Genomic DNA, 26,495 nt, shown 5'->3' on the forward strand with positions numbered 1-26,495 from the left:
TTGTTTGTTAGCTCAGCACTAGCGATATGCTGGGTAATCATACAATGCTTAGCGAAAGGCGCTTGTTTAAAAAATGATGGTAAAGTTTGGCAAAAGTGTTCAGTAGCCCTGATTTTGGATTGTTTGAAATGTTATTTAGATAAACGTCTGTTGGTGTTCTAAATCATAAATAGGGATATCACACAAATGTAGCAGTATTTTGCTGATGTTTAACAGAGTTGTATTTCACAATGTAAACAAAACGTATGATTGCACATCGAACGGTTTAAAAAGTAAAAAAGTAAATAAAATGAAGAACAATAAATAAAAAAGCACAATGATAGGAACTACTAGAAAATGAAAACGCAAAGACAAAAACAACAGTGTGTGTGTGGGCTTGAAAAATTGGAAGTTTTTCACAAAGACATTGAACGACCGTTTTTTGATTTATTAACTTTTGTGAGCAATCCATTAATGCATTTTTGTACAGCATCATAACCTTCAGCTGCTGACAATTCTTCATAGTCCAGTATATCGTGGTACTTGCATGCGATACTTTGCCCCTCTAGCACTGTGACTCGTCTATTGTGCTGCAAAAGTAAGAAGACATTAGTTTACAACATGTATTTTGCATTTTAAGTTCAAGACTTCATACGGATAAGAAGATTTTTGGGCAAAATGAAAACTTTCAAAGTTTTTGGTAATTTACATCATTAAATTTTGCAACATTCAAAAATTTATGAATCGTAAGATGGCATTGTTTCTTACCCACAAATCAGCTTTGTTTCCAATCAACAAAAGTGGTTTGTTTCGGAAGTTTTTGTAGATTTTTTGGCTGTAAACTGTTTCATTTCTTCTCGTCAATGGTAGTGAGGCCGAGTCTGAATTTTCCGAAGATTTTTTACACAAGGCTTTGATGACGCCTTGCGCGTATTCAAATGTAAGAAGATTGCCTACGTCGTAGACTACGATAATGCCGTCAGCCCAAGCCAGCTTTTTTTCATCAACGACGTTATCACTGCAAACATTGCTCTGCAAAAAATAATGCATTTTAAACGTGCATTTGGGACTTTCTTTTTCGTAAATATGTAGGTATGCATTAGAGGTTGAAAAAAAACATAACTAAACAAGATTTGAGTGATAATTGTAAAACATGTGCTTGACCACACCAGGCCTTTTCAGTATTTGCTTGGACATGTAGTCAAAACAAACACATACAGATTACTTAATACAAAAGTTTTCAACCAGGTCTTTAAGTTTATTAACTCGTCCTACTCCAACAGCGTTTGAGGGGCAAGCACGATTTTCTTTCACACTAGCACGATTTAGCTACAGCGGTTAGTAACGATTCAGTTGGAAATCTCAACGTGCTGCAATGTGCATACCTCACTGTCACTTGTGTCCAGAAACACCACATTAACGTGGTTTTTCAGATGGGTAGCAGTATGCTCGTAGCGCTGATCTTCGCCAGACATGTAGTCCCCGATGAATCGTCTGGTAAGAAACCGTACGATGAGTGCTGTAAAAATGAACTCTTGTGAGATTCTTGGGTAATTAAAAAACTGTTATCACTATGGCAACGAACAGTAAATAAGGAGAATGGTAAAAAACACATCTTAGAACGTTTATCTTAGAATCAAACCGTATTTACGTTTTGCCAAGTGCGTACCAACTTAAAAGTACATTATAACCTAGGCCACAATAATGTGTAAAGCCAACGACGTCCCATTTATCTTCATCCTAAGCTACCGGAGGTTACCAAAAGTCATTAACCCTTGATGAATAAGGGTAGCCTGCATTTTACAAATGCCTCATATAAGCCACGAACAAACAAAACGTGCAGCGACATTTAACCCATGTGGAGGTATTTCAGGAACTGCTTATCAAGGTGTGTTTCGAAGTATCGTAGGGACAACACAGCAAGCGATTAGAAACACGCATTGTCTGGTAAATCGCTGGTGACTGGGTAAATAGTTTGCGTTGGTACATAGCGGGAGGCGGTGACCTAATCTAAGTAAAGTACCTCTGTAAAACACTTGTACGTTTGGGTCTACTGAAAATCTCGATAAGGTACGCGTGTGTGTCTCGATATATTTAGATCTATGTTAACAAGTTTTCGAAGACGGAATTAACAAGTTTCGATTATGCGAAAGTTACCCAATCTTACATTTACACGCATATTGATGCCCAATTTTAGGTTATTATAAAAACAATAAAATTCATGGCAATACATTTTTTTTTTCAATTTCGATAAATACAAAAACACAATTGTATTACTTTTGCGTCAAGTATAACTTAAGCTTACCAGATTTGCCAACGTTCTTTGCACCAAGCACCAGAACATTAAGCGATTTTGATTTAGGCTTCACCAAAGAAAGTTTTTTTTTTTGCAGATGATCGACAGATCTATAATTTCAAAATCACACCATTATAAATAAGCCACCATACTCCTGCGATTAAAACAGAAAAAAAGCACAAACTTACATTTTCAAGTTCTGCATACTCTTACGCAGCATTGCAATGCATGGAAATTTCAACGCTTGAACATTTTTGCCGTCGCTCTGGTCCTCACTTTTGTTGGACTTTATAGCAAGACGAGTTGAATAAACTCTATTAGCTGATATTTCCGCTAAGCTTCCATGTACTGTACCTCGTCGCTTGTAGTTCACCATAATGAAAGAAATAGTTCGACGAATGTTATCTGGTCGTGATTAAACGGCAATGAAATTATAAACTGCACTGGTAACACAGACCCAGTATATATACAACACTGCAGTGTGTAAGGGAAAAAAGAATGTGCTATGTTTACCGCTCACAACGCTTTTCCGCTAAACCCAGGACTCCCGCCGCGGACAGCTCGCCGCGAATCCGTTCAGCAAACATTGCATGATAAGCAGAGCAATGGCCGGGCCTAATAGTGTTTTGGGCCTGAAGAGTACAAGAGTGGCGAATCGCACTAATTTGTTTACACTCTGGCGCGCGACTTGGACACACAGTTCCCGCGAAGTTTCCTTCTCAGTATGCAAATATCAGTAACAACTTGACTATGGATTTAAAAGGTAATTAGTTTCCGGACAAACTAGCGCGGCTTTCCGTTTTTGGATACATCCGTTTTGGGAGGCTACGCAATTAGACAATAAAATTAAGTTTTTCCAACAAGCCAATTTATTTGTAAGTTATAAAATACGACGTTTCGACACATCTTATTTCATTCTCAATGTCAATCGGTATACAAACATATTGGCTTGTCTGTTTAGTGTCAGTATTGTGAAAACCGTATACCTAAGAAATAGTTATGTTTGGATTGATCGGTTACTATTATTAAAAAGTGTGTTACGCAAAACTGATACTTTGATCCATCATTCATTTTTACATAATTTTTATTGATTGTTTTGTTGTTTATCAATTTTTAAAGGTGAAAATAACGACCCAAAATAGACGCAAAAAGCGACATGCTTTATTGTTCAAACGTTTCGGCAAATGCTCCTGTCATCATCAATGATATGAAGGCCACATCAGTTACACCCGTTTATATACATTTCAGTCGCATGAAGGAATGAATGCGCCGCTTGTTTCGCACCTTTTTATCATTCCATTAAACTTATGAACAGATCCGTAGATAGTGTTCAAAATTATTAATTTTTGTTTCTACAAAGCACCAGACATATTTTTGTCCCCCTTTTGTGAGATTTTGTTATCTTCCCTGTCTTACGCAACAGATATTTTCATCCTACGTCCTGCCACTAATTAGCGTAGCAAGATGGTGAAGTGAAGGCCAATTCAGCATGTCAGTGTCTGTCCATGGGTCTGTTGTGCTGATGTTGCTCAATTATGTTGAAAGCTAAACAAGTTTTAAATCACAATTAGATGGGAATTGCGTCAGAAAAATTGTCAACGGACGTCAATACTTTATAAAGCAGTTGTCGCTTGTGAAAACAGATGTCGCCTTCTTTTCCGTACTTCATTATTACATTTATCTCGTGGTTAATCAATTCCTCTTCACATCTTACAACTAATTAGGGTTTGAAAAAGTGAAAGGAATGCCCAATTAGACATGGCACTGCCTGTCCATGGTTCTATTGTGCTGGATGTTGCTCATTTGTGCTGTCGTCAAAGCTTTTGAAAGGGTACTTATAAAGCAAATTTTCGCAGTACATTTTTTTAAAGTATTTTCTGCTGAAATCAAGAAGTCATGATGACCGATATAACTTGTAAGCAAAAAATATTTCATTGAGACAAAGTTTGCCTGTCAAAATAACTACAAACAATTAAGCAAAATGTGTATTTTGTCGTGTTGCATTTCGTTTTTATTTTATTTTTTTAATCAATCGTATTGAGTAAAATTGGATGCCTTTATTGAAGATACACATTTTCAAGTGACAAACATTGTCAAACGGCAAAGACATTGGCTAGAAAAAAATCGAGCTTGCGGTGGGATTTGAACCCGCAACAGGAGACTATCAGGGGTAAAGCAATCTGTTCAGCAAACATGTCAAGGATGATAAGCAATGTTTAGGCCATCCAGGAATCGCGTTTGTATTCGCGCCTTGACGGGCGACGAATGGAAAAAATGAGTGGGGCGAATCGCACTAATTTGTTTACACTCTGGAGCGCGTCTCGGCAGTACGACTCGCTGTAAAATTTCTTTCAGTAAGCAAATATCATCAATTGTCAATAGAATGAAAAAGTATTCTGTTTCCAGGTAAATGGGCGTGGCTTTCTGTTTCTCGCCATTCACTTTTATAAGTTTTTTTTTACATTTAGAAAACTGAGACTTTCATAGTTAATACATTTTGATTTTAAATTTATCAATTGGTGTCCGTTTCATCGGTAGAAAGTGTGATGCGCAATACAGGGACGTTGTTTTTGCATTTTTGCATTTAATGTTGGAAAGTACGACTGACCGGGGGATAATACTGTCGTGTATGCATACCAGATGCCGTGTGCGGTGTCCGCAAGGTGTCGGTATACGAGCAAATACTGATACCTCTACAAACGGAAAACTGTGCGCAATGTATCTATTGCAATTTATTGTAAAAAGTCACTTGACACGGACTTCTGACACAAACGCAATTGTAAAATGCTTTTTTAATCTTTTTTGATAAGTACTATTTGCCAAATCTGCAATTTTGCCGACGTAAATGGATAGACTACGATGCAATTAACATGCATTATTTTAAATAGAAAAGTTAAAGTTAAGAGTCGCCTCGGGAGAAGTTTTGGCCATTACATCATGCTACAAACCCCAAATAAAGCGGCTTTAGGACAATTAAAGTTGTTAGGGTCCAATATGAACATGCCAACGGGACCTCACACGTTACAAACCAGAAGGTTGCGTTTGTATGCGCGTGCTTGATTGGCAAGGCAGTGCATTCCCAGCCAATCAATGCAACTCGTGTTGCTCTACAGGTAAAGGGAAGGAAATGCCACAAACGTGCCACAAATTATCAGGTACTGGTATGGGAATCAAAATTGGGTAATCGGGTGAACCATATTGTAAAGCCTCTGTTTTTTAACGTTTTTCAAAAATAAAAATAAAACACGCAAAAGACCTAGGTCCTATACTATATTATATGCGCTTCCCTGGCTTCCGCAAGAATTGTTTTTTTTAACTGTGTTATTGACTAAGGTTTAAAAAAGGTGAAAGTTAAGGCCAATTCGACACGTCAGTGCTTCACCATAGGTCTAATTCGTGCATTTTTTTTAAATTATTTTAAATTACAATTAGAAGAAAAAAAATGCAGAAAAGTGTCAATACATTGCAAAAACATACGTCACTCACGAAAGCAGATGTCGCTTTTATTTGCGAACCACCTTATTACATTCAACTCATTTATAATTGGGCAGGAAAATTGCTTTTTGCATCTTACAACTAATAGGTTTTTTTAATAAGTTAAAGGTTTGGAAAATGTACTGTTTTTATAATTTAGCAGTACATTTAAAAAAGGATTCAAATCACACGTGGATAAACATTTGGTCGAAAAAACCAGCTGTGTCGCTACAACATATCTTTCCTATTAAATGTTCCATTCACTTTCTTCTAGAGGACTTCATTACGCCTTGGTGTCGCTCTGCTTCTGTTGGTGAATGCTCTAGTGGATTTGTGCTAAGGGAGGCAACTGTGCCCGTGATTCTACTTTTGGTAGACATACCACCGAACCCATAAAGCTCGGTTTGTAGAGACCCAGTTCCTGAGGGGCTCTTGTCGTGGGTTTGAATCCCTCTCTAACCTTGCCTTTTAGGAAAACTTGAAATCAGGTTACATAGTCACAACGCCTTTGATTGGCTGGCCGCACTATGATTCATTCAAAATTTGCTAAAAATTGAATACAGAAGTTAAACTTATTTCAACACGGACTATACATATTAGTAACATGGAATTTCAGACCTATATGGACTAAAAGTGTGTAGAAATCAATCATGGGCGCCGGGGCGCCGGTAAAAAATATGCAAGAAGGTGGCAAATTTTGACAAATGCCTACGATATCAACGGCAGGGGATATGGAAATAACACCAGATACGTAAATAAGGTAGATATTGTTACACTCGCTTGTTCAGAAATTCAGCGACTATCTCTCCTTTATTTAGAGTGTGATACCTTTTTTTTTCATCAGTTTTTGCAACAAAAATGTTAAATTTGAGGTACATTTAAATTCAAAGAGGAAGAGGGCACGTGTCGCCTCTTGCACTTACATACCGGTGTCTATGGGTCAATGCCCTTACTACTAACCCTATATACCAGGGGTGGCCAACCCGCGGCTCGCGAGCCCCATGCGGCTCTTACGTTGTGGAACTTTGGGGCCACTGCGGATTTTTTAGTTATTTTGTGGCTATGACATTTTGCTTTTAAACAAACTTACTATCGGTCTGGCCACAAAGCTTGCCTTGAAACTGCAACCTTCTTAGGCAAATGGCTTGATTATGATGGCACATATTCAATTGTCGAACAATGAATGATTCCTCATTGTTTCGTACAATGCAAATGCAATATTTTTTTGACACAATGCAACAGCAATATTTACAACAACGTGTTCCAAAATTAATAATGTTTCAATCAATTGTTTTTTGGGTTATTACCAACGTTATTTTATGGGCAGTCTGTCTCTTGGTCGTGGGTTTGAGTTAAGCGATTGTTGGTGTTGAATATATTAGTGACGTCGCAATAAATTTAGTTTCACCACCTTGCGTTTTTGTAAAACTCGACGCCTACTTTGGGGCGTGCGCGTTAGATGAAAGTACCGCAAAGTTCAAAGCAGGGAAAATCTTTTAAGTAAACAATTTTTGTCAAGTTAGCCTTCAAAATGGCAGAGAAAAAAAAGATTTCAGTACCTCACCAGACATGAATCTCACCGCCCGTTACTGATAGTAAGAGAAAAAAAGGATATTTTAAATTGTATGTTTTTGTTTGTGGGATTCGTTAAAATGAGAGTTTGTGTGTAAGACAATGCAAATCATTCATTGTTAAAAATGACTGGCCGGTGGTCTGTACAAGTCAAATTGTGTCATTATTATGTTTGTGTGCGACATTTAGAATAAATCTGGTTAATGCAGGTCGCCCATGTTGGCCTATGTGTATGATGTGGCTCTTTGTGGTAACACAATAACAAATGTGGTTCTTAGGCATTGACCGGTTGGCCACCCCTGCCATATACGATCTCCTTATTGCAGTACAATCCCATGTACAGATAATAACATACAAACAAAGAATATGCATGCACCAAACGTTCTTACATTCAGAAAAGGTTGTGCTTGTGCATTGCAATTGCGACAGATTCATAGGATTACAGTTACCTATACCATGTCTTTCCTTATGGTCACAAGGGACTGCACAGTGTCGTTTTTAACACATATAACAGATGTTCTGCGTGATGCATTCCATTGGTTAAATGATAATGTAGATCAAAGGTGGGCAACCTTTTTGCATGCGCGGGCCAAAAAGTAATGATATATTGCGGAGGCGGGCCGCAACGATGGTCATGCAACATAGCACTGCTAGGCAAAGTCAAACACACAACAATTTTGTAATTGTATGTAACAATACTTATTCTTAGTAATCAACTAATAACTATCAACGTTCAATGCAACAACTCTTTGGTACAAAAATGGGATTTTACACACACATTCCGTCTGGCCGATTAAAATAAAATACGAGTCGCGGGCCGCTCCAAAGTTGCTCGCGGACCGGATGCGGCCCGCGGGCCGTAGGTTGCCCACCCCTGATGTAGATATTCATTATGCATGGATTTGTGTCATGTTCTTAATGCCTTGTGGTGGCTTCTATAAGTTGCAAACCAGTAAACGGTCACCAAACGGCTTACAATGACCACCAAATAAGTAAATCGTAAGGTGTTGCTTGTAACCGTAACCGTCTTTTCTCCCAAATGCGTCAAAAAATGTTGTACATAGCACGTGACAACCGGGACTAAATGACAGTGTGATGTAATGTATTGTTGACTACTTGTCAGTAAAATCGATAACAGATGTACAACAAAAAACTCTTTGTACTTCCATTTGGGGCATCGGCGCACTGGACTTTATTGCGAACTTAAGTTCTACTACCATTTTAGGGCATATGTTAGTGGAAAACTGTGTCAGGTGCCCTATACAGAACACTAGAGTTTCTCAAATAAGGAACTCAACTTGGCAAAAGCGTTTGGCAAACACAACGTTGGGACAATGGCTCGAAATAAGGATCTACCTGATGAAACCCGATAGCAAACATAGCGCTATTACTAAATAAGGGCCCTCACCAGCGAAATCAGTTGGCAAACAAAGAATGGGTGCTATAAAAGCTTGAAGCATTCTGTTGCATCTGAGCTTGCTGCATAAGCTACTAGAAATATTTTTAAATTGGTTTGATAAGCTGAGATTCAGGATGTGGAATATTCTAACAAATGCTAAACTATCGCAGGTTTGCGCGTTAGTGTGAAAACGACTTTGAGCTTCAGTTGGGTTTCATTTACTTCGCTGGTGAAAGAAAGCGCAATTGCACTGAAGCTGAACAACCAACAACTCGGAAATAAGATTGGATCATGGCTGTACACGCCGCAGCTACACTGTATTTAAAAAGCGTTATGTAACTGGGCCGCTAAAGACACACGGCAGCAGGTTACTAGATCCACGAAATATTTATAGCACGAGCACAAGAGGATATAAATGAGAATATGATTCGTTGCTTTAAACCTATGTATATGTGTTTTGGTCCAATATAAAGTATATAAAATGCGCACAGCAAAATTAGTCCGAAAGTGTTATAGCTTGATCACTACACTAGCACATGTAGTGAACAGTGAACACTGAGCACACGCAGTCAAGTGTTGCATAAAGAACTTTGACCTTAGCTTTTCCCGACCTACCGTTAGTAACGAAATACGAAACCAAACGGAAAGCGAGCAGCTGCGCAGCAGTAGTTGATGGTGCATCGACGGTTTAAGGCAGGGTTCTTCAACGGGGGCGATATCGCCCCCCAGGGGGCAATTTTGTCTACCGAGGGGGCAATGGTGACAATTTTGGAAGTTGGGGGGGCGATTTCAACATTAGTGATTGTATAAATATGTACAAGAACTGTGAGACTCAGCTAACTTTAACTTACAAGCAGATATAATTCGTCTTGCAAACAAACACCAGGTACAAGCTTAAGTGACGCATCAGCTTAAACTTCTATTTGAATACATTGTGTTTACTGGGGTTGTTTCTACTTTTTGTGATCTCGAAAGCAAGGTTGGGCATTTAATTAGCTACAGGGTACACTTTATTGAGGCTACGTATGGTGACGGGCCATACTTTTTAAATACAACGGTAACGAGCTACTTCAAACTTGTTTCGCTTTCACATTTTCTATAGGCCTACAGGCGCTTCCCAAACTGCGAAGTATTTGTATCATTTAGGATTCTCCTCTACCAAGTAATGCCCCATTGTTTTTGACAAACGAAGGCTATTGTTTGCGCATAATCGTGATATTGTATTATCTATGATTGAACATTTTTTTCTGAGATGCGCTAGAAGAATTGCGTGTACAACACTTGCTACTATAGTAGCAATTAAATTAGGTTTTAACTGTTTAACAAAAGCTTTCGTGTTGCTGGGTGAATCTAACCGCCCATATCTGCTCAAAAAAGGCAGAACTTTTATACAAATAACAATCTCATAGGGGGGCGATTTTGAGCCAAGTGCCTTGGAAAGGAGGCGATTCAGCCAAAAAGGTTGAAAACCCCTGGTTTAAAGTAAAGTTTTAAGCTAACAAAATGTTATGACTTACAGAGTTTAAGTTGTGAAGTGTTAACTTGTGGGGTGAAAGCCCATAAGATAGGGTGTTCGTCTATGTTATTATAGATTAATATATTGTGCTTCTGGGCCAAAGTATTGCGTCCATTGCTGATTTATAATGCCATGACATCAGATCAGACAATATTAGAAAGTATGGCTAGATTAGTTAAGCTTTTTATAAGGTATAGTAGTAAACCAGCATTCACATAAAGGAAGAAAGTTTTGTTGAGCCAATTTATTCAGATAAGTTAAGAGTTCACCTAAAATATACTATCCAAAGCAAGCGTTGCATATTTAAATTTTACAGATCGAAAACTCTTCGCCCGTTGTGGCTCAATTTTAGGAGATTAAAGCAAAGTAAACTAAAAGTATGGCGGATTGTCCAGTAGTCAACACCAGTCTCGGAAAAGCGAAGGGCCGTGTTTTGGCCAAAGCAACTTGTGATGACGCCAAACAAGTCTATGCTTACTTAGGAATTCCATTCGCCAAACCTCCAATCGGTGAACTAAGATTTGAACCACCGCAAGAGTGAGTACAAAAAAGAAACTATTCTGCAAAAACATAATTGACGTAAAACTACATTGTCCGTTACGTGCTATAATATAGTTTGATGCATGACACGTTTTAATGATGATGTGAATATTGACATACATGGTATCAAATAATTTAGCACTTAAGTTACATTTTGTAAGTTACCATTTAAAGATAAGTGTCTAACAGTCAAAGGTGCATAATTTATACACAGTTCCAAAATCAGAGCAAGGCAATGCAATCATCATGGCGCTGTTAAAGGTCTAAACCGCATACTTTTGAACTTAAAGAAAAAGAAAAAAATTCATATGGGATATTCAAATCTATTTTTTTTTCACTTGGAAATAATAGCGCTGAACCATGGGAAGGAATTCTTGATGCAACCAAGTCACCTCCTGGTCCTATGCAAAGCGCTGAATTTATTGATTCTTTGGATCCTTACGTGTTAAACATAAAAGTGGCTGACGAGGACCCGCATAATATCAGTGAAGATTGTCTCTACCTGAATGTGTACACAAACAACCCAAACAAAAACGCCAAAATGCCGGTAAATAATATCTGAGGACATTTTTATACTTGAAAAGACTGATTGCAGACATCTGTTGAACTGCCAATGTGCATACTATGCGTGTGGCGGAAAACAATTGTTGATTGAAATTTCATACTGTAAAAACACAGCCCGAAATAGAGTAAAACAGGTGTCTCATATATAATTTAGTGTGGGCAAATCCTGTTTGTGCTTGGGAAACCCTAGGTTATTTTAATCAAACAAATTGCCACGCCAAACAAGGCAATAAGAAAACCAATTTCCAAACAGGGCAAGAAACAATGAAATACAAAGCAATGATGCTATGACATAACAGTATAGTACAGACCGAATTTCAAATCAGAAATCACTAATGTTGTGTTAAAGATGCTTTGGCATCAAAAATATAAATGCCTCTTATATCTATATATGAGTCAAATTCAGTCATAGTCAAAATGAGCGTTGGTCACATTTTCAACCGTCGGAAATCTTAACACCTAACCTAACCACTACATAACTTCAACAAAATGTATACCAGGTGATGATTTGGTTTTACGGTGGTGGATTCTTTATGGGCAGCTCTGTTGGGTACCACGGTCAAGTTCTTTGTGGACTTCAAGACGTTGTACTGGTGGTGCCACATTACAGAGTGAACGTATTTGGTTTGTTCTCTATGGGCAAGGATACCAAATACCCGGGAAACATGGGACTGCTGGATCAAACAAAGGCTATGGAGTAAGTGTGTTGAAACGGAGTGGTAACTCTGAATCAATAAATGTGATAATTTGTTAATAACTCTCGATAAACGAAACTAATAAGTCCCTAATAAAAACATTTAAAAGTCAAAACAGGCAAAAAATGTCCTGGGTACACAAAGCGTAAAGGATATTTATTCATGCGAAGGAGAGTTATTGGTTTTCGTGGCCTAAAAAGTTGCGCGAAACAGGGTTTTTTTAAAATTAAATTGTGTTTTAAATTTGTTTCGCTCAAGGTTATACTTTACATAATTTAATTTAAATATTACAACGCAGATGGACCAGGGACCATATTTGCGGTTTTGGTGGTGACCCGAATAACGTGACCTTATTTGGTCAAAGTGCCGGATCAGGAGCCGTAAACGCTCACGTCCTATCACCGCTATCACGTGGCTTGTTTCACAAAGCTATCAGCCATAGCGGAATCATCACTTGCGGAGGTAAGAAGGAGATTAGAATAATGGCTTTGGTAGAGTGTCGGCTAACTTTTGCATGCCTTTGGCCAATACCTATGTAACGCAAAGTCGCATCGGTTTGTACCAAATTTTTACTATTAATGGCGTTCTCTTCAACGTTTATCAAGTTGGTAAAACGTAACATTAAACCAGACTTTAGGTCTATGTAAACTTAGATGCGAGCGCTTTGGACAATACTTTAACAGACCCACTTGCATTGACACACGTGCGGAGTTGTTTGTGAAGCGAAGGGGGAAATTGTAAAGAAACAAAAACGTTGTCTACGCACAACACACAAATAAAGCATGGTAAAAAACAAATTTGTTCCCAATAAAAATACGTTTTCGAACAGTGGACACATTTCTAAGAGAGCAGCACAAACGATTTATTTGGCGGGCAGTTAGTGGCCAACCCCTGGTCTATAAGCAACAATGGCGCGATTACCAAAAAAGTGTAGAATTACGAGTTATATAAAGATGAGATCTAGAAACGGATTTGAAAAGTAGCCCAAATACAAACTGTCTCACAGCCTGTTTTGGCAATTCATTATATCGCGGACGTTTTACCTGGCGCTGTTGTCATCATAATTTTGAATTGACGATTCAAACTCCAAAACGCAGGGTTCTTAATAAATTGGCTCTTTGGCAGTTTGTGGTTCAATGAAAGAAGTGTGTGCTTGATGTCGTTTATGGTGCTTATGTGGCTTGCTAAGGGTGTTTTGAAATCCTGCAGGTGCGACTAAGGAAAACTTCAAAGATGCTACTATTCCATTTCTAGAAGACCTTGATATTAAAGAAACAGAATCAGAAATTGTGATGAAAAAACTTAAATTACTTCCTGCCAAGGATCTTATGGAGGCAACAGAAAAAATTGTAAGGCTACTTGGTTGATCAAAGCAAATTTTTGTACAACGTTTAGTATTTAAACAAGCGCCTTGACAAAGTCCACTTGCGATGTGGTAATTTGCACCACAGCATGTACAAATGCTGTGTAACAAATTAGTAAAAGCTGGTATAATCACAGATGATGCAAATGGGATGGTTTAGTCCTGAAGTGGACGGCAATTTTTTTCCCAAAGCCCCACTGACAATTCAGACAGAAGGCAACATGGCTCCAGTGCCGTATATGATCGGACTTTGCAGCACAGAGTCTAGGGGTATATTGGCAGACAAGCATCCCCCTAGTTTTCTGGAAGGCTTCAGTGAAGACGAGGCTACCGAAATGGTGAAGGGGTTGCTTCAAATGTTGGAAGGTGTTCCGGTAAATAACTTTAAGATTTGCTAAGTTGCCTAAATTTTGATCTAAAAATATTTTGATCCTAATATAAATTTTGATCCAAAAATATAAGACTAAAACCCAACATAGTGAAAACAATTGTGTGTCAAGTTTAGTTTTTTTTATTGCATGGCAAAACGAAAAGTAACTACGTTCCTCTAGTTTCTGTTAATTTGGTGGGGAATGCATAGCGAAAAGCCGCGTGTTTTATTAAACGAGAAAGACCTATTTACCAGTGAATTATAGGTTTAAACTATCCTTTATTTTGCAACGTATAGCCTGAGAAATTGGACGCCGTGATTACAAAAGCCAAAACGGTTTACTTAAAGTGTTATGAAGAGGATGATAAGATGAAATGGAGCAAATTTGCATCTGACGTCGCAGGAGACCTCACTTTTTGCTCCAAGTCAATTGCAGCCGCCGAAGCACACGCTGGTTTGTACACATGTATTACACCATGTATAATTTAAGGATATATAATCTAAGACTATATTTATAGACGATGTTTAGTCACAATAATTCTTTGAACGTTCATATTAAACCTCTGTATTAGAGTTTGCAGCCCTTTGGTTTACTTTACACCTAATTTGTCTTGATCGGTATAAGAGTGCCTGATTCTATCAGGTCAAATTGTTAAAATAAAAATTCAACAAAGTGGAACGAAAATATTTGCAAAAGCACTGCGAGTCAACAGGGTACATTGCAAGTAAAGTCATCAGAAAAAACGGGTCCTATACCTTAACCAATATTATTTAGTTTATTTTTTATTATTTTATGTTTTTAATTGATGACCTCGTGTACGCTTTAAAAACTTCCATTTCAAAACACTGAACACAAGTGATTTGTGTACCAAGCAAAGATAATTTACCATTGAAAAAATGTAAACGAGACTAACATAGTCTTTACATTTTTCAGGAGCGGGACACCCAACTTACCTGTATTGTCTCCGGCAACAACTCAGATTATTTCATGATCCAGAAGCAGGTAAGGGAATGAAAATGAAACATGAGATTTGTGAAGGTGATCACGGCGATGACCTTTTTTTCACCTTCGGTCATCCGTTTTGTAACTGGGAGTCAGCAAACGACTACAAATTTACGGATGAAGAGAAGGATCTGTGTAGACAGTGGATGGAATATATTGTTTGCTTTGCTCGAACTGGGTAAGTTTTTCTGTTACATCTAGGTTCCATTCTCTTTCCCCAACTACTCTACTTCTTGTACCTCTTTTCAAAACAAATTTGAAAATATTTTTTCAACGTAGGTAAAAGAAATTTTAGAAGTTTCAGTATGTTTTTACTGTACGAATAAATCATGCATTTAGCCAAAGTATCAAATGTTTTTAAAGGTCTTCCATTTAGTGATAAAAAAGTTTGCCTACTGTTTTGCCTTTGCAACGTTTTTATCACAATACATTGCGTTGATTACAAAATGTAACCCCAAACCCTTACAACCCTTACACTTTAGAAACCCCAATAGTAGCAAAAACAGTAAAGAGTGGCCGAGGTACGAAAATGACACACGGCGACATCTGGTGGTAAGGATGCCATTGGAGAAAGACTGTGATTTGTTTTTGGAGAGAAGCAAATTTTGGAACGAAACAGTTCCAAAAATATTGGCATTATGAATTTAAACCTTTTATCGTTCCTTTATGCGACTAAAGTGTATAGAAACGGGTGTAACTGATGTGGCCTTCATATCACTGATGATGGCATGAGCATTTGCCGAAACGTTTGAACAATAAGGCATGTTGCTTTTTACGTCTATTTGGGCCGTTATTTTCACCATTGAATTTAAACCGTTGTAGTAGTATGTTTATGCCTTGTAGTGACCTTAAGAAATTATTATTGCGTTATTCTAGAAATAATTATATCACGTGTCATGTATACAATGCCTCTATTTGCGTACGTCTTTTGGGTTCATTGAACTTTACTTTAAATGACTTTAAACCAAACTAAGTTTCGAAATCTCTTAGGGTCCGTAAAGAAATTTCGCGGCTTTAAGTATTTCTGCAATCGTATTTGATGTGAGATCGTGCTACTGAATGAATTTAATTCAAAGTAGAATTTAAGATGGGCGGTATTCATTGTTGAACAATGCTTTTTAAGCAATCATAGTTATCATAAAATAGGCAATTGTTTGCGCACAATCCTGGTGCCTTTTTTTGTCTTGTCTGTGATGTCACAAACTGCCTTTGGATTGTTGTTGTGTGTAATTTTGCAAAACTAGCTAAAGTTTTATTGGTACAGTATTATGTATTATGGATGGCGAGTCCTCAAGATAACGGCAAGGGTCCGAATTTTGCCGTAAATTGTTTTACTAGCAGCACACTCAAGATTACTTAGTAACTTTGCATTTTATCGCAATAAATTCTCAGAAACATTGTGGTAGGTTTGTTTGAAAAAAGTATTTGGCTACACGAAACTTGACATGCTACAAGCATGGGCTTAAGCTTAAACCAAAGCTATTACTCTATTACTATTAGTTCACTTTTTGAGATACTAGTATTGTAAAGTTTGTATCGCACAAGTTGAGACAACGTTTTTAAACCTAAGTGCAGAATTTTTGGATCAGTAGTTTTTATCGTGATTCAAACTGATCCTATGAGCTACTAAATTGAAAGTTTTAAAGGAAGTATTTGGAAGCAGCAAAGTTCAATTTTGTCTAAAATTGTGGAGGGATATGGATTGATTGGTAAAATTGGGAATGCCTCAGTATCAGATCTTTGAAATTGTTCACATTATTCACTGCATGTGTTGTAGAGTAGACAATGGTGCTTATGCTAAATTTAACAAAAGTTTATAACAAAGGTATAAAACTATCCACTTTAAATTATTATTATTTTTTATTATCGGGCGTTTTTGAACAGAACAGTAAGTCAATATACACTGGTGTTACTTAAATAAATATACTACAAGATCAATGGGCAAACACCAAGAAATTTTATCTTTTGTTATGTTAATAAATTAATATTGGATTTGGCCAAACGTGATTTTTTACAGTTATAATTGTTCAATGTTAGTTCTGCTCTAATTTATGGTTTTGACTGCAAATGTTATGGTGTTTCACCATAGAAAAAAACACCAACGCCTCCACGGTAAGTTAGGAGAAACGCTCACCGTTGTAAAATTACAAATGGTATCAGCAACTTTTTTTAAAAGAAAACACTGCCTATATAAACTAGGGCAATCGCTAATTAGGTTTTATGTACATTAGTCACCAACGGTCATCAGGTTAATTGCCGGATTGCGTACCTAACAAGACCTGAAAGCAATGTAGTAAATAAATTATTTACTTTAAAATCTGTCACCGACCGAATTAGGGCAAATATTTTAGTCGTATAGCAAATCCCGAAGCCTATACGTTCATCAAATAGGTCCACGATTTGACAAAAACGATAAGCAAACAAAATATCAGGACTCTAACTAAATAAGGACCTTAACCCGGCCAATCAGTTGGCAAACAACGCTATACGAGAAAAAAGGCTTTTCACTTTTGGTTTTACCTTCGATGATTCAATGTGAACTGTACAGTAGTCAAAACCAGCAGCCTTGTAAGCCTAATGTAAAATTCATTAGAATAGACTTCTGCACTTGGGTTACGATCAACTTTATTGAACACTATTTGCAGTGTAGGCTCAAGGCAGCTTACTTTGTAGGCGTAACGTCGAAACAAAGTTAGTTTCAAGGCCTAAGCATTGTAATCTAGACAGGCTTTACCAAACGTATATGGGACTTCATTTTTGGTCTTCTGTATTGTGTTGTTTAACTTTATTCGTTTGGTAAAGCAGAAAAGTATAAAACTCTATACAACATATATGCGACAGAAAGCGACCAAACGCATCTTACCAGTTACACACTATCATTTCTAGACAACAGCTGTGTTTTTGGCCTTGCTGGTTACTAGTGCTGCATAATAAAAATTTAACAGATCAAAAACTGTTGGCCGTAAGTGACGCAGGTAGACAAATTTAGGAGATTCAACCAAACAATAGCATGACGGACTGTCCAGTGGTCGACACCAGTCTTGGAAAAGCTAAGGGTCGTGTTTTGGCCAAAGCAACTTGTGATGACGCCAAACAAGTCTTTGCTTACTTAGGAGTTCCATTCGCCAAACCTCCAATCGGTGAACTAAGATTTGAACCACCGCAAGAGTAAGTACAAAAAACAAGGGAAATAGTTGAACTAAAATTTGTCTTTAAGTACAAGATTGTGCAATACTATGTTAAACTTCTTTGTCTGGTATGTAACTGAATTTTCAACATACATAACAATAGCAGCTGAACATTAAGCTATATTTGTAGAAATACGGCAAATCATAGGTGTATTTGCAGTACTGGGTATGTTTTACGCTATCATTTCAAGTCAATACGTGCGTGAAACAGAGACATATGTAAACGACGCGTATCGAACGCAGTGGTTCACACGTTTCCGCTCGTACCTCTTGCGCTTTTGTAAAATTTCTTCCTACCCCCTGTCTATTTTATCCTACATAAGTAAACAAATGTAAACTACGTTATACAAAAATCGTCCTGAACCACGTGCGGTCAACGCAAACGATTCTAATTGCAGATAATCGTATTCAAATCAAGTTTCAGTATACTTGAATCAGTCTGCGTTCTTTTATTACATTGCATAACCAAGAACGCAGACTAAATCAAGCATTTAGCAAATTTGTCGTTTAACTAGTGTGGTGATAAACAATCTACTAGTCGTTTCTTAGGAACTTAATTTTGCTGAAGTTTCGCCCACCAGCAATTAAATAAAATAATGCGACCACACAAGCACAAATGCACAAGGGCAGCAGGGTACATGACGTGGTCGCATTATGTGTCGTGTAGTGCAGGTTAAGCGGGGAAACACGCGTGCAACGTTCCTGTATTCGTGTTCGTGAATAGTCTCATTCATCATGTGTGTATTGGCCCTATTGAAAAGCGTTTTGACGTTAGTAGTTTTTTGGTGAGCTTTTAATCTGGTTGCCTATCGACAGCCACTTTTAAAAACGCGATGGTTTCTTGTTATTTAACTTTATTGTGAATAATATTGAAGTTGGTGGTCAGGTGTGTATGTGTGTGTGAAATGTGTGTATCATGTTTTTATCGATAATGACGTAAATGTCGTCCACGTTTCTTGCGTTTCCATGCACTACACGACCAATGATGCTACCACCTCTAAACAAAGACAGTGCAAATCATTTACTTACAGTATACCATACGTCCAGGGTTTCACCTGCGCGCCTATAAGACGAAATCCTGGGTAAAAGTGGCATAAAAACCAGTAAAAACAACTGGGCACATGTGTTACCAAAACCTAAAGATACCACGATACGACAATTTACGAGGTGATATACATTGGCCCAATCAAGAGAATTTTAAATTCAAGTGCCCCCTCTTGCCCCTACGTGGCGGCGCCCATGACTGCAAGAGCAAGTGCTTAAAGTTTAACAGTATTTACAGCAAATCAAAAATCGTTTAACATGCTGGAACTTAAAATTAGGCTTAAACAGTCTGTATTTGGACACGCTACCTCAAAATCAACCGACCAAACATTTTAGACCAAGTTTTTAAATCTGAATATTCAGTATGGAAACATTTTGTAGCGCCGAACCATGGAAAGGAATCCTTGATGCAACCAAGACACCTCCTGGTCCAATCCAAAGCGCCCAGCTAGTGGATTCCCTGACTGGTTACGCCATAAACATCAAAGTAGCTGATGAGGATCTGCACAATACCAGTGAAGATTGTCTTTACTTGAATGTGTACACAAACAATCCCAACAACAAAGCCAATATGCCGGTAAAAATATATTTGAGGCAGTTCTGAATGCAGGTCGAAACGGTTTCATAAAAGAATTATGCCGAAACGGCGGGCCGCTGAAAGCAGTTTCAATCTAGGCAAGCTCACAATCGAAAACAGCTGTTAAAGTGAATATTACACGTTAGCTGTGAAATGTTGTCTCAATTGCTACCCAGTAAAGCAGCTGCTGAGATGTGGTGTTATATCATTTAGAAAAGGGTTGACACGATAATACTGTTTCGGCGCCGATACCAGTGTTGTGCGTGGTATCGGTACTCGTCCGAAACTTTGGCGGTAGTGTAACAATTACTAATAACTTACATTTGTAAACAAGTAAAACGTACTTTAGTCTGTAGATTTTGCAACAACTTTTCGCAAAAGGTCACTTCATACGGACTTTGGACTTAGTCGCCATTGCAACATAACCTATGTGTCTAGATAGGACGTTTGCTGTTCGTCTCTGAAAACATATAAGACCCGCCGAAAGAGCTTTTTACCGCATCAGCAATTTTATTGGTAAATATCGGGTACTGGCATCGAAAAATGTCTTGGTATGGGGCAAACCCTAACTTTGGAAAAAAATATTTTAAAAAATAATGATTTCTCCGATGCATGGTTTTAAACACCAAATCAAGTGTAAAACAAATGAATTCGTAGAAGGAGAAAAGACTCTTTTCTAATGTGCCCCACTATATATCAAATAAAAAAGAAAGGTCCTACAAGCCATGCCCAATAATCAAGCCCTAAGTGACAGTCGTCCGTCACTAGTTATCTGAGCGTTGTTGTGTATCACCAAGACCTTCAAAGATTGTTTTTCAGTGAAAAAAATAATTAGGCGTTGTTTTGTATTGATCAAATTTAATGGAGACGAATCTTACCTGCTAACCGTGTTACTCCAACCAAAATCGATCGACACAAACTATAACCACTAGCTGCAATTAAGATAACACATCGAAATTTCTTTACCAATCCTGACACAATTGTTTTTAAAAGGTGATGATTTGGTTTTTCGGTGGTGGATTCTTTATGGGCAGTTCAGATGGCTACCACGGACAAGTTCTTTGTGGACTGCAAGACGTAGTACTTGTGGTGCCGAATTACAGAGTCAACGTTTTCGGGTGGTTCTCTATGGGCAAGAATAGCAAATACACGGGAAATATGGGACTACTGGATCAAATCAAAGCAATGGAGTAAGTGTGTGATATAGCCGTCCAGTATCTGTGGTTTGAGGTGTGGATATGATAGAAGATAAACAAAGGTGGCGTTTAACCTACATTTAAAACCGAACTAAATTTAAAAAGTCAAATCAGGCCGAACTTGAAATATCTTTCTGGTAGATGTTTTAAACTGAACTTATGTTGGTGGTACAGGTATTAAACTCATTTATACACACTCCAATACTTCTGCAGTATAAAACAATGAAAAACACGTTCATAATATGGTTGTGGGAAATAAGGATGTTTTAAGATATTACAGTATTTTCAAATTTGAATACAGGTGGACCAGAGACCACATTCGTAGTTTCGGTGGTGACCCGAACAATGTGACCATATTTGGTGAAAGTGCAGGAGCTGCATCAGTACATTGTCACGTCTTATCTCCGATGTCACGTGGTTTGTTTCACAAAGCTATCAGCCACAGCGGCGTCATCACTTCTGGAAGTAAGTAAGCTCTCCAGCGTTTTAATAAGTATCATTTTCAAAATCTTTAAAATACTAAAAATAATTAAAACATCTTTAAAATAAGTATCATATAGTTGTTGTTTTTTTGTACCTAGCATGAGAATGATTTAGGGTAGTAACTATAGTTCGTCACAGACCAAACTAAGCTTAAAAAAAGTTACAACAGGATAATTGGTCATGGGCTCACAAAAACCTGAGTGAAAGTAACGTGACTCATGTTGCCCATGACTCAAATCGGGGTTGTACTGACTTGGAGTTCATGATTTTGGGATTTGCGGGAAGCATTAGAGCGCCTGCATCTCATTGAAATCATATTTATTTGCAGAAGCGGTAAAAGAAAACCCAGAAGATGCTTGCGCTCCTTTTCTAGAAGCTCTTGGTATCAAGGAGACAGAACCAGATATTGTGATGAAAAAACTTAAATCCCTTCCCGCCAAGGATCTTTTGGACGCAACAGATAAAATTGTAAGAGACGAAATCAGCAATTCTGGCATTTTTTCTATTCTCGAAAATCAGTCGTTAATTGTAAAAGAAATCTCTGTATTATCGGACTACCGCCAGATTTTGGGTATATCTTCTGAGTTAGAATTCTATCACTAATGTTCAACAGTGTAAAAACCATAGTTTAAACCAGGTGTCGGCAACCCCTGGCACGCGTGCCAAAGTTGGCACGTGAGGTGGTTTTTCGTGGCACGCCAATCGATTTGCGTGTTTATATTGAATTAACAATTTAACCTGTTACACTACTAGTTTATAGTTTTTATCATGCCATTGTGTTAAAATTTAGCCTTACATGCGCAAAACACTCTGCTTTCTCTTTATCATTGATATCTGCTGGCACGAACCACTATTATTTAGAAAAACGTTGGCACGCGAGGTCATTAACACATGGAAATAACACGTAAACTGGCACGCGTCGCCTAAACGGTTGCCGACCCTTGGTTTAAACATTGTCTTTTCCAGATGATGAAAATGGTGTACTTTTGGCCTGGAGTTGACGGCAAAATGTTCTCTAAGAGTCCATTGCAAATGTTAGCGGACGCTGATTTTGCTCCTGTGCCTTATATTATCGGAATTAACAGCACAGAAGGTAGAGGTGTACTGGCAAGCAGGCACCCACCTAGCTTTCAGGAAGGTTTTACTGAAAACGAGGCCACTGACATGGTGAAGATGACAGTGCAGATGATGGAAAAGCTTTCGGTAAAGAAACCTTTTTGTTTTTAACAATTTAATCAGGACTTTGTATTTGATGTATCTCGCTTAAACTTTATGATTATGTTCATTTCATTAGCTCTGAGTGCATCGACTCAATTCAAATCATGTTTTGAGCAGGTACAAACTGTTATCAGCTGATTTGTTGATCTTTGTGTTGACCCATGCGGATATTTAGACAAAAATGTTTAGTGGGCCATTCACGGGGGAACTTAAATCAAGGGCAGAAACTTGACCGAATGGTCTGCCTGACCCATATATAGACACAAAAAAAACTGATCGGGATTCGTCCCCGGGGGTGTCCTGGGTTCGAATCCCGTGAAAAAATAATAATAATAATAAATAAAAAGGGTTAGGGTTGGGAAGTTTTTTGTAGATTTTAGATTAAGAACCAAGTTTTAATTTAGTATGACAGAATTTTTTTGACACTTCCTTAGCCAAAATAGACCATCGACATTTTAAAGATATCGTTTCAAATAGCTTTTGTGCACAATTCAAAATTTAGCAAACTTTGTATGATTTAGGTTCTTCCGTTAAAATTTATAGCCTGCATAGCATACTAAGAATGTTTTAGGAGCAATGCAGCTTACCGATCATAAGAGGGGTGCGAGTTTCATAAAGATCCTTAATACCTAAATGTGTAAATTTCAGAAGGGGGAAATAAGAAGTTTCGTGTTTGGTGTGTCCAAACGTTCTCGCTTTTTATGATTATGATTTTTCTTTAGCCCGAGAAAATGGAAGAAGTTGTATCACAAGCCAAAGAGGTGTACATGAAATTTTACGAAAAGGATGATAAGATGAAATGGAGCAAGTTTGCATCTGACATTGCAGCAGACAGCGCTTTTGGTTCCAACTCAATTGCCGCTGCAACAGCACACGCGGGTTTGCAAATTTTGTTTTTACAAATTTAATTTGACGAAACTTTAAAATCAATAACGTAACATGGCGTACAAGGATTTTCATAAATGTGGCATCATCATTGTACTTCTGGGTTGATTCCTTTTACAAGTTTTTACGAATTTTTGTGATAATTACAATGACACACTTTACAAACACAAAAGCACTGTGACCAAGGTTAGTCAAATTAATCCTAATTTGTAGAAATCCTACAAACATCACGGCAGTCGCACTTTTAGCTGAGTGGCGCAAAGACCACGAACGCTTATTTAAAACTATATATCTCCAATATTTTCGGTTGGGGTAAGATATTATCATTAACAATGCAACAAAACTTGCTTTGAAACTTAGTTCCTAAGCTAAAATTTTCAAAAACTTACTTTCCAACCGTACCCCTTTGGCTGATAAACATACTTAGCTCTTTGTGCAATCTAGCTAAATTTTGTTAACTCTGGGTCTGTCGTGCGGTATGGGGGCAACAAATGACCATTAATTTGAATATCATCGGTCACAGTCGTTAGTTATCACAGTTAGCGTTGAAATACAAATGAATTAATCTGTATTAAAACCAACCGAGTAAGAATTTATGACGCGACAAAATCCGGAAAAAAATCGAAAAACAGTTGTATTACTTGGTCCAACATCAGACAACAGTGTAAAGATCCAAAACCTAATTGTATGTATTCTTCACAATATTTAGGCGCGGGTCATACAACTTACGTTTACTGTCTGGAACAACAGCTGCAAATACATCACAACCCGGAATCCAGTAAAGGTTTAAAAATGAAACATGAGTTTTGTGAAGCTGATCACGGGGATGACATCATATTCACATTCGGTAATCCTTTTTGCAACTGGGAATCAGCAAAAGACTTCAAATATACCGATGAAGAGAAGGAGCTGTGTCTTCGGTGGATGGAATATCTTGTTAGTTTTGCTCGAACTGGGTGAGTGCTTCGGTAAATCTGATACTTTAACCAGAAAGGCCTTCAGACAGCTAGTAGCCGAAAAATCCAAATCTATTTTTTTCCAGCAAAATTGTAGAAAACAAAAATGCTACTCAACTATTTGACTCCGCATAAACCCTTTCTAAACAGTTTTACTGCAAAAAAGTGGGCTAAAAATCGAAAACATGCTTTTTAAATATCGGTACTATGTTTAAACACATTTGTGACAACATTGGTTAAAGAGTGAAAATCAGCATATAAATGTAATTAAACAGCCACAAAGAAGTTTTTTAAGCTACTTACCTAAAAAAAATGGATGCTTGATCTGGCAACGACTAACAAACGTTACATTTTTAGAAACCCTAATAGCAACAGAAACAGCAAAGAGTGGCCGAGATACAAAAACGACAAACGACAACATCTGGTGGTGAAGATGCCACTTGGGGAAGGCAGTGATTTGCTCCTGGAGAAAAGCAAATTTTGGAATGAAACATTTCCCCGCATAATAGCGAAACAAATTACACGTTTGTAGTCATTTACCAATGTAATACCATATACAACGTATGTCTTACCACTTTTTTAATTTGGTGGAACAATTGCGGGTTTTTTAAATTATAAGTTAACTTACTACCTTTCTGCCATTGGATTCAAAATCATGAAAAATATTTCTGAGATTCTTGTTTCTTTACACGCTCTTCAATAAGTTTCATACAGTGTATTCAATAAAATATTGTTACTTATCATGCTCTACAAACAAAAAAAGCAACTTAACACTATAGTTTGCTTTATCAATGTAAATCATATACATTCTATAAACAAGAACTCATAAACTGGAATGCTCTTTAAAAAGTCTTCGCAGTCCGGTAAAAGCCATTAAATTTTGCGGTAAAAGCCTTTTCAGTGATTCTCAAACTATGTGCTAAATTTCCAATTTCCAATATATGCTACTTTGAAAAGCAAAATAAATGTAACTTATGATGCTTTAGGATTAGATGACGAATGCATGAAAACGTTTCAAAGCTCATTTTCCGCATTTGTTATTAACAACATGCTTACCCATGTACCACGATAAAATGTCATTTAACATTCTTTTGGCGACGTTTAGGTTGCTGGTCTGCAGACTTGAGAAGTCCGTTTCAAATGAGCTGAATACTTAAAAAGTTTGAGATCCACTGCTCTACTAGGCCAGCACACATTTAATTTAGATAAACCTGACCTTGCAGAAGCAGCAGAGATATGTTCAAACGTAACTCACCAAGAAACAATTGTCCGATGTGTGACATTACAATTTTTACTTTGTATTATAAAGCTTAATACAAAACGAATAACATATAGCCTATACCAAAATTTAACTTGGCGTTGTCAACAACAATGTAGGGTAAAATCAAGCATTTGAAAACTTACAAGTTATGTGTAACGATTAGAATCGAAATATACAATAAAAACTAAGTAACATTATAACACATGTTCTAGATCAGTGTTTCTCACAAACTTTTTGAAGCGACCGAACTATTATTATGGGTCCCCTTCCCTGAAGGGGACACATTTTGATTTTACTCGATTTCTTTTTTTTTTTTTTCTTTTTTTTTCTTTTCTTTTTTTTTCTTCCCTGAAGTTTGTCCACCCCATTTTGCCATGAAATCTTTGGTGAATTTAGATGAAACTTTCACAGATGGTAGATATGGTTGTGCAGATGTGCCATCTGCTTCGTTTGTCATGACAACCCCAGTATTTACCCCGCTAGCCCCCAAAATGTAAAATGTTGTTGGTGCGCACCACAAACGTTAGTTTTCTGCTAGCCATCAAAGTGTAAAATGTTGTTGGTGCGCACCACAAATGTTAGTTTTCTGAGGTGTTATAAAGGCAACCAGACATTTGTTACCAGTGTTTGTGGGTTTGTTCGAGGATGTTTTGCAGTTGACACTTAACAGCCTTATGACGTCAGAAGCATTGAGGAATGTTGCTAATAACACCTCTAGTGGTCAAAATGTTAAACATTGTCAGAATTGGATAAAATTTTACATGACTGTTGATTGGGTCATTGTGGTTTCATATTTTATACTTTTGGGTTTTAAACCCCATCAGTTACCCCACTAACCCCTAAAATGGGTGAGTGTTTTAAACGCTGTCGGAATTAGATGAAATTTTGACAGCTTGTATAATTTGTCATTTTTAGG

The 26,495-nt window shown here is 37.5% G+C and overlaps 3 protein-coding genes across 3 annotated transcripts; 2 read left to right on the forward strand and 1 right to left on the reverse strand.

Annotated features, from left to right (window-relative positions):
• Positions 1–200: 200 nt before the first annotated feature.
• LOC145233524 (ras-related and estrogen-regulated growth inhibitor-like protein) lies at positions 201–2,717 on the reverse strand. The gene is made up of 5 exons (XM_080098274.1): positions 2,464–2,717; positions 2,285–2,385; positions 1,365–1,498; positions 748–1,011; positions 201–569 (listed from the first exon to the last, which is right to left on the reverse strand). Exons 1-5 carry the CDS (start codon positions 2,649–2,651, stop codon positions 396–398), a joined length of 861 nt encoding a protein of 286 aa, XP_079954400.1. The 5' UTR covers positions 2,652–2,717; the 3' UTR covers positions 201–395.
• Positions 2,718–10,559: 7,842 nt separating this feature from the next.
• LOC145233517 (carboxylesterase 1C-like) lies at positions 10,560–16,171 on the forward strand. The gene is made up of 9 exons (XM_080098264.1): positions 10,560–10,773; positions 11,128–11,323; positions 11,841–12,037; positions 12,334–12,497; positions 13,245–13,384; positions 13,536–13,772; positions 14,066–14,222; positions 14,703–14,949; positions 15,254–16,171. The coding sequence occupies exons 1-9, from the start codon at positions 10,616–10,618 to the stop codon at positions 15,411–15,413; spliced, it is 1,656 nt and encodes a 551-aa protein (XP_079954390.1). The 5' UTR covers positions 10,560–10,615; the 3' UTR covers positions 15,414–16,171.
• A 1,413-nt stretch (positions 16,172–17,584) lies between these two features.
• Positions 17,585–25,058, forward strand: LOC145233515 (fatty acyl-CoA hydrolase precursor, medium chain-like). Its single transcript, XM_080098262.1, has 9 exons — positions 17,585–17,939; positions 19,385–19,580; positions 20,574–20,770; positions 21,078–21,241; positions 21,588–21,727; positions 22,226–22,462; positions 23,200–23,356; positions 24,072–24,318; positions 24,676–25,058. The coding sequence occupies exons 1-9, from the start codon at positions 17,782–17,784 to the stop codon at positions 24,848–24,850; spliced, it is 1,671 nt and encodes a 556-aa protein (XP_079954388.1). The 5' UTR covers positions 17,585–17,781; the 3' UTR covers positions 24,851–25,058.
• Positions 25,059–26,495: the final 1,437 nt, after the last annotated feature.

Source organism: Phallusia mammillata, chromosome 6 (assembly GCF_965637545.1).
Source record: "Phallusia mammillata chromosome 6, kaPhaMamm4.hap1.1, whole genome shotgun sequence".
NCBI classification, from domain to species: domain Eukaryota; kingdom Metazoa; phylum Chordata; class Ascidiacea; order Phlebobranchia; family Ascidiidae; genus Phallusia; species Phallusia mammillata.